Below are 13,283 nucleotides of genomic sequence, written 5' to 3'. Positions count from 1 at the left end.
TCTCCAGGACTTCTATCCTTCAGCAAGAGTTGCTGCTTAAGGAAAGGCCTCCCAGGACTGGAAAGAGAAAGAAAAATCTGTCATGCTTTTTGTGTGCTATAGGTATTTAGCCAATGCCACAGGTGGGAAACCAGAATAAAATTTTGACAAGATGAACCATGCTCTTATAGATTAATTGTGTGCCTCAGTAATTTAAGAATAAAATTATAAACTGAACTCCCAGGTTTGCCGTCCTGCATATCAAAACACAATGTCTCTTGCAGATTCTTGATTTTTTTTTTTCATAGGGAACAAAACACCCATCTTGTATATTATGCCATGGTTCACCTGCCTGTAATATTCCTTCTTCCTTTTACGCTCTTCTGCCCTCTCAGTCCATGTTCTAGATGCATCAGGCACTTCCCTCCCAAACACTGAGTTAATGATGATCCTTCAGAATTCAAAACAAGTTGGTTGCACATGCTGATGAAAGTTTGAAAGAGTCAGAACATTTTAGTGTTTTAAGTCTACTTGTAGGAAGAAATGTTAGAAATAGCCTAAAGAAAGCCAAATTCTGCACTAATAAGCATGTGATATGAAAGATATCAGGTGAAAAAAAGAGACAACCACAGCTGGGATACCTATTTATTTTCCTTATCCTCCTCACTACTTTTAAATAATTCAAGGGAAAAAAATTTAGAAACACTGTGCAACAAAGAGAAAAAAGCCAATTATCTGTAACATTACTGTAGTGTGAGCTCTCCCCATATGCTGAAAAACCCCAAACCATTATCACTTTATAGCTTTCATCTTCTCTCCTGTCAAACAGGACTTTTTTCCCTCCATTTGCATTTACAGTCCTTTCAAAGGTCATCCAGTGTCTTGGAGAGCAAGGTTAAGCTCAGCAGGAGACAATGGATTGTAAGAACCTTGAGAATTAAAAATTTTCACAAAAATCTCCCTTCAAAAATTATCCTGATTGGATTTGCATGATACTGACAGTGATTTGGAGTAAAATTTCCTGGGACTATTCTAGCAATTAAGTTCTAGTATATTCTGAGGTAGGGTCGTTCCCTAGATCCATTAGACCGAAGTACAGCCTGGAATTTTTTAAGTCATTAAGGCAAGATGACACATCATGAGACGATTCATCAAGCATATATATGTGATATAGCTCTGGAATTTTTATCTTCTTTTTTCCCCCACAACCAGAAGTACATGGGCAATTTACCCTTGCCATTTGCAAGTTGCATTTTGCGAGAAATTTAATAGCAATAATTTAATCTATTTTAATCTGGTCATATACACTTTAAATAACAAGAAAAATAACATTGCTTACTCACTTTTGCATAGTAAGAAATAACAAAAACCATTTTCTTTCTTCTATAAATATTACTTTGAAGTGTGTAGTGGTGAGGAGATGACTAACCCCATATGAATGGGCCACTCCTCACATAGCCATGGTCGTTAGCTCAGACAGATTTATTACAGCATTAGCATTGGTGTTGTGATCCTGGAAAAACCTTTCAGTCCATCTTAGCCTGGAGACAATGATTTTTGTAGGAGTTTGCTATTTACATACATGTCACCTAAAGTCTGTCCTTTTGCTGGCATTGACACCAGTGTTTTATGTTTCAGTAGAAGCGATCCTTAAAAAATCTGCAGGCCTTGGACGTCCTTATCCAAAGAGAAGGCAACTTTTAAGAGCTACAGTTCAGGTTTTGGAGCTTGCTATGCTGTGAAGTCTGTCAGCACTGACCGCATCTCTCCAGCATGCCCTCTCTGTACTGAATATCAGTGATGTAACTGCACGGGCCAGACACTCCGGCTCATCGGTGGGTCTGAAAATGCCACCGTGACCTGGTGCAGTCCCACGCTTACTGATGAGAGATACCGACGCGCTTCACTGAAAACTGCAACCCTCAGGACGCAACTGTCTCAAGGACTGTTTATATAGCCAAAAAACCTAAAACAATGTTGTCTACCCATTTTTTTTTTAATCACAATGACTTCGGGGTTTTGGTTTTCATAGGTGTTTTTTTGTTGTTTTTTGGAGACTTCTTTGGTTTGGTTTTTTACTTTTTTATTATTATTATTCATTCTTTACTCTTAACAAGAAAAATTGAGGTATTTTCACATCTAGAGATAAGCAGACCAAATCCTGCCCTAATAGCCAAACCCTCCTTCTAACCTTCAGAGAAACTCTATCTGGATTTTCTGCTGGCTCTACCTCTCTGCTGAAACTTGGTGTAGCTGAGAAATATATCCATGACACTTCTGGTGGTTAATACTAATGAAGAAAGCATCCAAGCACAATAACATTCAGAAATACCAAACAGTTGTTTAACAATTATAGCAATAACACACCAGCTCTGCAAATATCGTGACTAGCTTCAAACAAGAAGTATTAAAGCACAGCAGAGAAGGGTGAGGGAACAGATCTGCAAAGACTCCCTACCTATTAAAAAGAAATACAATAATATATGAAATTGTAAAAAATTAAAATAAATCCAGGCCTTTAAATCAGGAATTACTAGCTTGAATAGTGTTGGTGGTGGCTAAGACAGATGAGAATGAAAAGCAATGCAAAACTATCAGCCAAATGGAAAGCATGCCAACCACAACGTCAGTGGCTAGCAAGAAGTCTGTGGCATCTAAGAAATCTTTGTCATTTTGCCTGGGTTGGCGACTAAAAGCAGGTATCCAAGAAACCACTTTTGCAAGGCAAGGTTTCTTTTTCCTTTCCCAGCATGTCCCCAAATCAAAACAAGGCCCTTGCAATAACCATGAATACAGAAAAAGTTGTTTTGAAGTCTCATAGGCCTTTGTGCTCAGTCCCCTGAACAATATCCTCAGCAAACCCAGACAGTGCTCGGCACATGGCTGGCCCTCAGTTTCAGGCCACTAACTTGCAGGAGAACCAATTTCAGCATGTGCCTGTCCTCCATCCCCTAAAAGGGGTACTAGGGGTACACATGCTTCTCTTACGATTAGGTGTGTGCATATTTGGTAAGTACACACACAGCATGGCTGCATCCATTTGCTCTAACAACTGATGAACTGCATTATGAGGGGAAGATCATGCCTCTGGAACATCATCAAACATGACGCTGTAATGCATCTGTATCTTGTTCAGGTATTCTGATAACAACAGTCCAGTTTTCATCAGTTCCTGGCTATCCTTGTTCACAAGAGCTTCTGCACACTTCCTACCCTGCTGGACGTCACCAAAGCACACTAATCCTCTGTGAAGCTGTGAAGGAGCAACACTGACCCACGCGTCACGACACCAGCCACCAAGATTTTTTTATAGTTCAGAGGGATTTTCACATTACTAGGGTAGATTTCTGTTCCTTTCAGCAAGAGTGCTGTAAATAAAGCTATCTAATTATGTTTTCAAATTTGCTTAATGTTATCCTCATTCCTGTTCTTATGTCTAATGAGAAAGAAGCTATTCACAGACAAAGCTGAACAAAGCTGAGACAGCTACTCCACGATCCTGGGATCTGTTTCTACCTTAATCGGAGACAACAGCTGAAGTGCTGTAGGACTGCATGATGCTTGTGTTGCACATGACCAATGAAGATGAGTGGTTTTGGTCTCCGGTCTGCTTTGATTAATGAACTCAGTGGCTGAAAATTTATTACAGAATGTGAGCATGCATGTCCTTAAGTCTGACCTTTTAACTCATACTATTGTTCTTTTTCCATGATCCCTCTCACTATCTGGTCTAATTATAGTATTAACAGGGGAATTTATGATTTAGTTTAGCATTCAAACATGTGCCTTTTCCTCAGTGAACTTCATACTTTGGATGAGTCAAGCCCTGTGGTTCCAGGAAGTTTCTACCTAACAAGGAGAATTTAGCATGAACAGGCACCAAAAGCTTGGGATCTTTCAGTGCAACTGAGAACACTAACAAAAGGCCCCTGAAATTATAGATTTTGCTCAGTTGCTCAAAATCCAGATAGGCAAGCATCCGTCAGTATTATGGTATGTTAAAAGTGGAAAATGAAAGCATTTTTAGAACTGTTCATCCCTACTCCACCTGCACAGCAAGGGGATTGCTGACACAGGGCCCAGATGTGAAAACTGCAAATGGAAGTCCTCGGGTTTCTGCTATTGCTTAGGAAAAATAAACAATACGCAACCCAACCTGACAGCTTCACTGAACAAAATAGATGAGAACTGTTATTTCGAAGCATATGTCTCTACAGGGAAGAAACTAAAAATTGAAATAGCTTTTCCCCCCCCCCCCAAGTATTAAAAATGGAAAATATCTATCTTTCCAGACCCAGCAGTGGTTTTAAACCTGTTTTTATGTAACATCAGCCTCTCTGAAAGATCTGTCTGTAGACATATTCCCTATTAATTAGCAATTTACTGGCCATCTGTGAAAAGGGGTAAGCAAATATGTTTTGATTCATTTAAAATGAAGCTGAGGAGTTAATTGCTTTTACTTCCAGTAGTAACACTCATACTTCTCTATATATATACACATACACTCAATAAATAAAGTGAGGTAAAACCATGCAGGTCAGTTCATTGACAGATGTGAAGAAAGTTTGCTTTACAAAACTATAATTTACCATATGTTCAGGAAAAACAGCTACACAGTAGTATGAACTGCATATCTGATGAGAGACATCAAGCTTCCACAGAACAGAAATCCTTAAGAGCAGCCAGTGGATACTTCATCTCTATTTTAAAATAATTTGTTCTTCCCAAACAGATGTGCATTGAGGTCAAGAATCAAGAGCATTTTTCACCTACCCATGCCCCCCTTCAGTGAAGCTGACCAATGGACCATACATAGCCCAGGGATACACAATGAGTATGCTGCAGTCCCTCACAAATCTAGTAAGGGGTTGCACCTCCCCATGTCAAAATAGCCAACAGTAAAACACTTTCTCCCTGAAAACTGCAGCCACGACAAGGTCAGCAGGACAGCGTGTGCAGTCATTGCATCTGAGAGCACAAGAACACCTCCCTGAGAAGATGGCCCCGAAGCAGAGACCAGGGCTGCTGAGACCAAGCCACGCTTTCTTATACTTTGCCCCAAGTGCAAAACCAACCAACCCAGCCAGCCCCACAGGCTCAATACCCACATGCAGCTTATTCACCTCATTCATCCCTTCCCAGTGTGTACACACTCCTAACATGACATACCCAGCCTTCCTTCTACAAGCTCACATACCTTAAACTTTTTATCAGGCCAACATTTGCACTCAACTCAGCCAAAATTCCCACCAGTCCAGGATAGCTTCACTAACACATCTCTAAATTTTTAATTAAAAGTTACCTGGATTTATTATTTACCATAATGAAAGGTTGAATAAAAAAAAGAAAATGGAAGTGGTCTTACCTACTTTTTTTAAACAGCTGTATGACATTATAGCAAAGTACTATTACTAATGGTCAATGGGTCTACAAAGAGTTAATATAACACAAATGTATTTCTGTCACAGGATCAGCTTCACAGAGGGAGTAAGCAGTGAGCAGAGTGGTGGCTGGGCAGCAGAGAAAACCAAATTTTGCCTTACAGAAGATAGAACATAATTACAGAGTATTAATTCCATCTCTCTGTGCATAAGCATACTCAACACACATGGAAGGACACTAGTTATGAACTGTTCACACTTTCAAATACTTGTAATATATCTGAACCCTTCTGACACAAACATCCTATTTGGATGTCACCATAGTCCTGTGCTGACTGTACCACAAGCCTTTCAGTCAGTTTGCCTCTGGAGAAGACAGCAATACATGTCTTAAAATCACTTGTTTACACAGTAACTCCTCTCGTGAAACAGAGAGGCTCACACAACACTCCAAGATCAAAGAAAAAAGTATTGCTGCTATTCATGACTTTCCCCTCCAGAAACTATTTAAGATACTCTGCCATTAAATTAAGTAAACCAAAACAAAACTAAAAACTAACTTTGCTAGGACCAGAAAGCCTTGCAAAACTGCGCCACCTGGCAATGCTCCTCAGGGTAGCACACACCATGTCCATCCTTCCACAGAGATACAAGAACTTTACACAATCAAATCCACTCTATTAAAAATAACTCTAGAATATCAAACATGGAGAAAACCCCATATGCTCTCTTTTTTCTTTTTTAAAGCATCTTAATACATGTGCACTCTCTCTGTGTATACACATACGCTATGTACATACGTATGTATGCCTGTATATATATAATTTATAATTTATTTATTCTTGAGTTCACTGAAGTAGGAAGAGTTCACACTTCTAAAAGTAAATTCTTCCTTTCCTTCCACTTGATGCCAACATCTGCACTTCAGGGAAGCAGCTCTTGAGTGCCCCTATCAAACCATGGTGGCACAGCTCATGGAGCAAACTGAAGTCAAGACCACTGACATCAAAAATAAGAGGGAGGGTGCAGTGCTATGACTCTAAACTGGATCCAGGAACGAGCAAGCACCACACTGCTGTAGTTTCTCTTTCAGCCACCAGTGGGAGGCAAGTGCCCACCGTGCCCTGAAGTGGTACCTGCACTCTAACTTTCTGTAGGGTAGCTACACATACAGCCTATGCAAGGAAGGGGGTGGTCGCAGACATTTTCACACGTGTTGACCACCACCTCCATTTCAAGAAAATTCAGTTTCTTTTACAATTAAAAAGATCAAAATTTCAACGGTGATCTTGATAATAAAATTGTGACTGTAAGCTTAGCTGGCCACAGTATAGTTTAATAAGCCACTAGTTTTTTGACACGGCGCTTATTGCTATTCAAAAAAGAGCAGAGGATAAAACGCACAAAGAGAACAAAATGTTGTAATTTTCTTTCCGCTCATCTAAATCTGTCCCCATCAGGCTAGTGGAAGATTTACTATTTATTCACAGGAGGTTAACTGGCCCAAGGGAAAAAAAAAACCACCCTCCTATTAAAAACTTCCAGCCTATTTAAAGTAAAATTTTGCTGGAATCACTTTGAAATATTAATTCTGGCTGTCATACATTTGTCCCCAAATACTCTTTTTTTTTTTTTTTTTTTTTAAATAACACTATAGTGACAGGTTTGGAATCTCAAAACCAATCTTGTTAACATATTGTCTTACTCAACTAAACGAAAATGGTAACATCCTCAAAGAAAAAGTAACAGTGTTGCTTCTATTTCATACAGAAAAGGTTGTAAAATGACTTCACTTATTTCACTGGACTATTTAAATATACAGGTATGTATTTTTGCCTAGACTATACCTAGCCACTTAAAAACCAAGATAAATTCACACAGTTCTTAAAGATTTCTCCTCTAGCAGGGAAGAAGTTAATGGAGTGGTAAGTTTGAGGTTGGACTCAGCAAATCCCACCTATCTTTAATCGGAGTTTTAGGTAGTCAAACAATTAGGCACTTTCTGCATCCTTCACGGAAAGAAAATGGCTTTCCCTGTGCTACTGAAAGACAGCATCACTAAACACGTGCTAAAATAAACAGTGTTAATGGCAAAATATAAATGAGAAATCATATTCCCTTTCCTTTTATTAGTGGACAGTAGCGCATTAGTAGAACTGATTTGAAGGTGATTATTTCTGAAGCTTTGGACATCCACAGGCCCTACCCGTCCCATGTGCAAATCTATGTGATCTGACATCTGCGAAATGACGACCGTAACAGGAACATGTAGCCAGCAACTGTGTTATAAGTTTGTAGCTCAGCTCATAACAAACATGTTACTTGGCCAGGGGCAAATACAAATTATTCCCAGTGCTGTACAAAAGTTCAGCCAGGAAACTTCTTTTCCTTCCCCCACATTTATCCCTGATACCTTTGCTATGTACCTTTCAGGTTCCCAACAGATCAGAAAAAATTCTTATAAAATAGCCCCAGTTCAAGCTCAGATCATTGGTTGAGAGCTTAATTCTACAGGCAAAATAGTGTTATTTTAACAAAAAATTTTATGGTGGAAGAATGTCAATCAACAATTAAGCTTTAAATACCTGCAAACGAAACAAATTAGTTTTGTTCCTCCCATCCTGAGGAATGAATGAACACAGATCAAAACTTCAGCATGTTAAAGGCAATCAAGACCCTGCAAAATCCTGACTGGTAAAATCAAAGATGGGATTACTTAGTTGCCATTCTTGCAAGCACATATTGTGAACAGTCCTAATGGTTTCCAAGTAGTTGTTCACAGGATAAAGGTGCTCAGATACACAGACAGTTATAGGGTTATACATGTAATGTTCCAGAAGTCCAAATACAAACAGAATTGTTTCCCTCAAATGTGATTGCATTCATGACATTTAAAAATCACCAGAACACCATTTTTCACAACCTGCTGAAATTAAAGTTCATTTTAGAATTCAGAGCAGATATATATGAAAATTAATCTTACATAAATTCAGTTTATTTCCACCAGATTTTTATATAACGAGTTTGGAGCAGGTACAACTCCCAAATATCCCCATATACATTCTTGATTTTATGAAGGTTATGTTCATTCAGTATTCATAGTACTAAATAATAATACTGAATAATACTAGCTATTCTTGTCTAGCTAGTATCATAAGCATAACCCAATGAACAATAAGCCAAAGGTCAGGATATTTCCCATTAAACAGGTACCTTCATTAGGAAATATGTTTGGAAGCCTGTTTTGTACTACACTGCTACATTGTCTAATGCACCTTCTCATGAGGAAACCACATAATTTTCTCCAAGTTTTATATAAATTTCCCTCTGCTACGTGGGTGTTTTATTAGGATGACGGGACTCTTAGCAGTGGAAAAAGCTAGAACAACAAAATTAACAATTTTTATAGCTAAAATATCCCAATCCCTACATGATCAAGAACGTTTGTCTTTATACTTCTCACTAATCTTCAGCCTGCTTAATACTGCACACGTAATTTCAGCATGTGATTTCAGTGTTGCTGTAAAATGACACTTCAGAATCAAAGCTTCACGTTTCTATCATAACAAGCACTGTGCTGCTAATTGAGTTTCATTATATATTTGGTTTTAATTTTCTGCTTAGCAAGGATTGACTTTTTTTCTCCTCTAGATTTAGTATTAACATACAGAAGCATCTCTCTTTCTCCATATAATATGCTCTTCCATGTACAAAGTAGAATTTTTTTTTCCTTATTTTGGTTCAGATTCCACCCTCACCAAGAAAAACAGGACCTAGTTTAATGGTGGCCACCATATGGTTCTTAACTCCAAGTAGCTCTCAAGGCACTTTGAGTACAGATCCTGCATTGAAGTGACAACATGGCCAAAAGCTGGACAGCTTGGCAATATGAATCCTTTGTGACAAGGAAATGTGAGCCAGAGGTGCCCAAGGCTGGTATCATCCTGGTTGCTTTAGGATCTGACTGTATGCTCAGCCCACAGCTGAGTTTGTGGCCTCTAGAGTGCCACTGTTCTTTCTCCCTTATGAGATGCTCCTGACCTCCTCCTACTCACCAGCCCACTTGTCCAATATATACAGCTCTCAGATATACAAAGACTTTGCCACATACCAAATGGAGGCACAAAGGTTGTCTGTACCCACTGTGATGCATTAATTTTTAATACTCCAGGCTTTACACATTTTATGGTTTACTTACAAGAGAATACCAAAAGCATATTGACAAAATATTGCTTCCAAAATGACTGAATTTTTTGCTAGTCAGTAATACTCCCACTTGTGATTTTAAAACTAACCAGTAAGAAAGTGTGCAATATCTATATTGCCACCAAAAATATTTTAAGCTGCATAATAATATTTGACATGATTCCAGATGTTCTTATGATATCAGTATTCATGACACACAGCTATTTGGCATTGTGTGTGTGAGAGAGACAGAATCTCTAATACTTACAGCCAATCATCATCATAGCAACAGCAAAGATCTTCTCCCCATCTGTAGTCGGAGCGATGTTCCCAAAACCAACACTGGTGAGGCTGGTCATCGTAAAATACAATGACGAGATGTAGACTGAATCTTTGCTTGGTCCACCTTCCCATTTTCCAAAGCCTGATGCGTTAAAGCGGTAAGGTGTTCCTATTGACATCCCCAGCTGATAGAGCCAGCTCTCAGTTCGGATCGTGTTTGTATCCTCATCGATAACTTCATAGTCTCCTATGCTGAACCAAATGCAGGCCAACCAGTGTGCTGCAAGACCAAACACACACACCAGCAGAACCAAGACTGCTGCTCCGTACTCAATGTAGTGGTCCAACTTCCGAGCTACGCGACCCAGCCGAAGTAGCCTGACCACTTTAAGTGAACTGAAGAGGCTACTGATGCCCTAGAAGGATAAAGCACAATGACCGTTAGAATTTAGTATTAAAGCAACAATATTCATAACTGCGGTTTCCAAAGACACAAGTGATCCATAACAAATAGATGGTCATCAGATAACACCTGAAAAGAGAGACTGTGAAACATGAAAAGGTTAGTGACCCTTTTCAGGGATAGATGAATGCACTCTTATCTTCAACCACTAACATTCTGTGGGTTGCTCTCTGAACTCCCCTTTCAGATTATTTGAACAGGTCTACATTTGTAAAGACTTCAGATGACAGGCTATTTATTGCACGTCCACTTGTGCAGGTAGATCGTCCCTGAGAATCCTGATGCTACATTAGTCTGACTGAAAATAAATGTGGAAGTCACTGACCATTAAATTATACAAATCTAATGTTGAGAGGAACATAACCAGACACCTATTGAATTCACTCCAGCATCTGGAGTCATGAATCTCTTACAGCTATTCCTGACTTCCTTCTGATCCTGGGCAACACACGTCCTCTCATGTCTCAGATATAACACAGTTTGCAGTATTTAGCTCAGACATATCAGGAAGATAAATAAGGAAGGCCAAAACATACTGCAAGTATCTGGTGATTTGTAGTTTTTCAGTGTAATAGTGCATTTCCTATGACTTATCTTTCATATAAGAATTCACACACAGATAAACAGTGCTCTGACATTTCTTACATAGACTACACAAAGCTTACGTATTTCAAATATCTCACTGTCTAATCCCCACATCATATTCTTTTTATGACAGCTTTGTTATCAACGTAGTATTTCTCTGCTGATACTAATATGGCTCCCATAAAACAGAATTAAGCCAACATGCAGGACTTTGTATTGTTAACTTCTAGACAGATTTGCAATGGATGCACAAGAAGTTAAATTAAAAAATTCAAAGCCATTTGGGGCACAGGATGATCTGAATAGCCTTTCATAAAAATCCTTTCTTTTTTTTTTCTACTCCCTTTTATCAAGACTGTTTCATACGTAGAAGTCTGATTAAAATTTAAGCAGACTGGTTTAATGAGTGTTTCTGGAAATGCATAATTGCATACTTCTGGTCACCAGCTTTTACTGGAAGTTTGTTTATTCCTGCATAAATACAACTGCTTCAGTGTCTTAGGCTGGTTCAATGCACTAGAAGAGATGTTCTATTAAATAATTACATAAAGCATATTGACTCATGTTCCCCAGGACTGCAGCAATGTATTTCCCCTTTATTTCATGAATTTGTCATGATTACATTGACTCATTTTCAGAGACAGATGTAATTTGTTACCTGGGAACACACTATCAATTTCGATTAAGTATTTGGACAGGATCTAACATGACTAGGGGGAGGGGAGCAAACAGGAAGAACAAAACCAGAAAAAAGCAGCCTTCCTTTAAATCAGAGATACTTGCAGAGATCTAGAAGAGACTAAGTGATCTATTCTTCCAATAATTATCTATGCCAAACTTTTCAAGTCACTGATGCAAAAATTCCTTCACAAATTTCCATTTCCCACTCATTCCATAACCAGCTTTATTTTGTAAACAATGGAGCAAAGTCTTGATGCCAACTGTATATGCCACAGAAGGCATAAGGCCTTCATTACAGGGGAGGGAAAGCGGGTACTTTTGAACACTCAGCATGGAGAGGAAAAGCAAAGGGGGAAACAGTGAAAATTACACCATGATAACTGTATTTTGGAACTGGATATGCAAGTCCGTGAGTGACAAGAACATATAGTCTCTACATTCTAAATATCTGCATTCTGACATTACAACACAGCCTTCTGGCTTTTTTCCTCTTTACAAACTTTAACAGCAAAAAATAGCGTTTTACATTTGGAGAGGTCTCCAGTAATGGCCTGCTCTTAGGTTCAGTCTCAAAGGCAAGCTTTTTAATCACACAGTGCTTACAAGTCTCAAGCAAGGGCAGAAAATTTTTCCATCCCAACATTCTAAAAACCATTTTTATTCTTGCTCAAAAGTAGTGGTACAAAACTTGTTCTTAAAATTAAAACTCATCACTGGAATTTAAAAAAAAAAAAAAAATGCTGTTTGTCAGTAAGTGTCCTACCAAAGACAAAAATAATCATGATTCAGGAAGGACTTAGAAGTTTGAAATTTGGTTAAGTCTTAATTGAAAAAGAAGTCAAGGATTAGAAATACCTGGGGGGTGGGGGGAATCACAGAAGGGGAGTTTAAGAAACTGGATATGAAAAATAGGAATACAAAATAAAATACTTGAAATTAGATTTAAAATATTCAAGGCAAACTACTTTGCTTTCAGAGTACTCTTATCCTAATTTCCCTTGTGAAATTCACAAAAAGAAATTTTGTAAAAACATTTAAAATGTGATAGAACTGCATTATTTCTGAGGAAGTGATTCTAACAAATTCTGACCAGAGGTATACAGAATTAGGGGTTTTGTACAAAAATAACTTGCTTATTTACAGGAAAAAAATACTTGATTTGTTTGCATTGAAAGGATGCATTTAATATTTAAATCATTCACAATATTTCACTTGACTGCATTGCCAATAAGATTCTAAAAGTTCAGAAAAAGCTAAAAAAAAAATCTTTTATTTCAGCATTAAGACTATTTTCTATTTGATTTCCTCAGAGGAAATGATTTTTCTGTTCTAAATGGATCAATATCAAGAGGAAGAAATGCCCAGGGAAATAATTATCCATAAAACTCTCAAAAATTTCAAGTGACAGAATTTTAAATGGATATAAACAGTGGAAACTTAATAGACTGTTTCACAGATGATACAGTAGAAAGAAATCAGATCATTCTCCAATACTTTAAAACAGTATTTTTTGTCACCAAATTCAGCAAGTAATATTTTAATGCTCACAGGAATAGATCTGCTGGATTCAAAATTGACATTTTTAGATTACCACTTTCCAAAATAGAATGGTACTTTTGGATTACTGTCCATTTTAATGCTCTTATCAGCGCAGATTATTTTTATGTTTTTATCATACAGATGGCTCCACGATGTCACGCAAAAGAGCCTGAACTCAATTTACTCCT

At 38.0% G+C, this 13,283-nt stretch overlaps 1 protein-coding gene across 1 annotated transcript in view; it reads right to left on the bottom strand.

Annotated features, from left to right (window-relative positions):
* KCNH1 (potassium voltage-gated channel subfamily H member 1) overlaps positions 1–13,283 on the bottom strand; it is a 184,610-nt gene that overhangs the window by 121,637 nt on the left and 49,690 nt on the right. The window contains exon 7 of the mRNA XM_074817972.1: positions 9,814–10,243. Within this exon, the coding sequence (XP_074674073.1) occupies positions 9,814–10,243 (430 nt within the window). The remainder of the gene's footprint in view (positions 1–9,813; positions 10,244–13,283) is intronic.

This window comes from Strix aluco, chromosome 3 (genome assembly GCF_031877795.1).
Source record: "Strix aluco isolate bStrAlu1 chromosome 3, bStrAlu1.hap1, whole genome shotgun sequence".
NCBI classification, from domain to species: Eukaryota; Metazoa; Chordata; class Aves; order Strigiformes; family Strigidae; genus Strix; species Strix aluco.
Note: the sequence above shows the minus strand (reverse complement) of the source record. Positions and strands in the feature narration are given on the sequence as shown.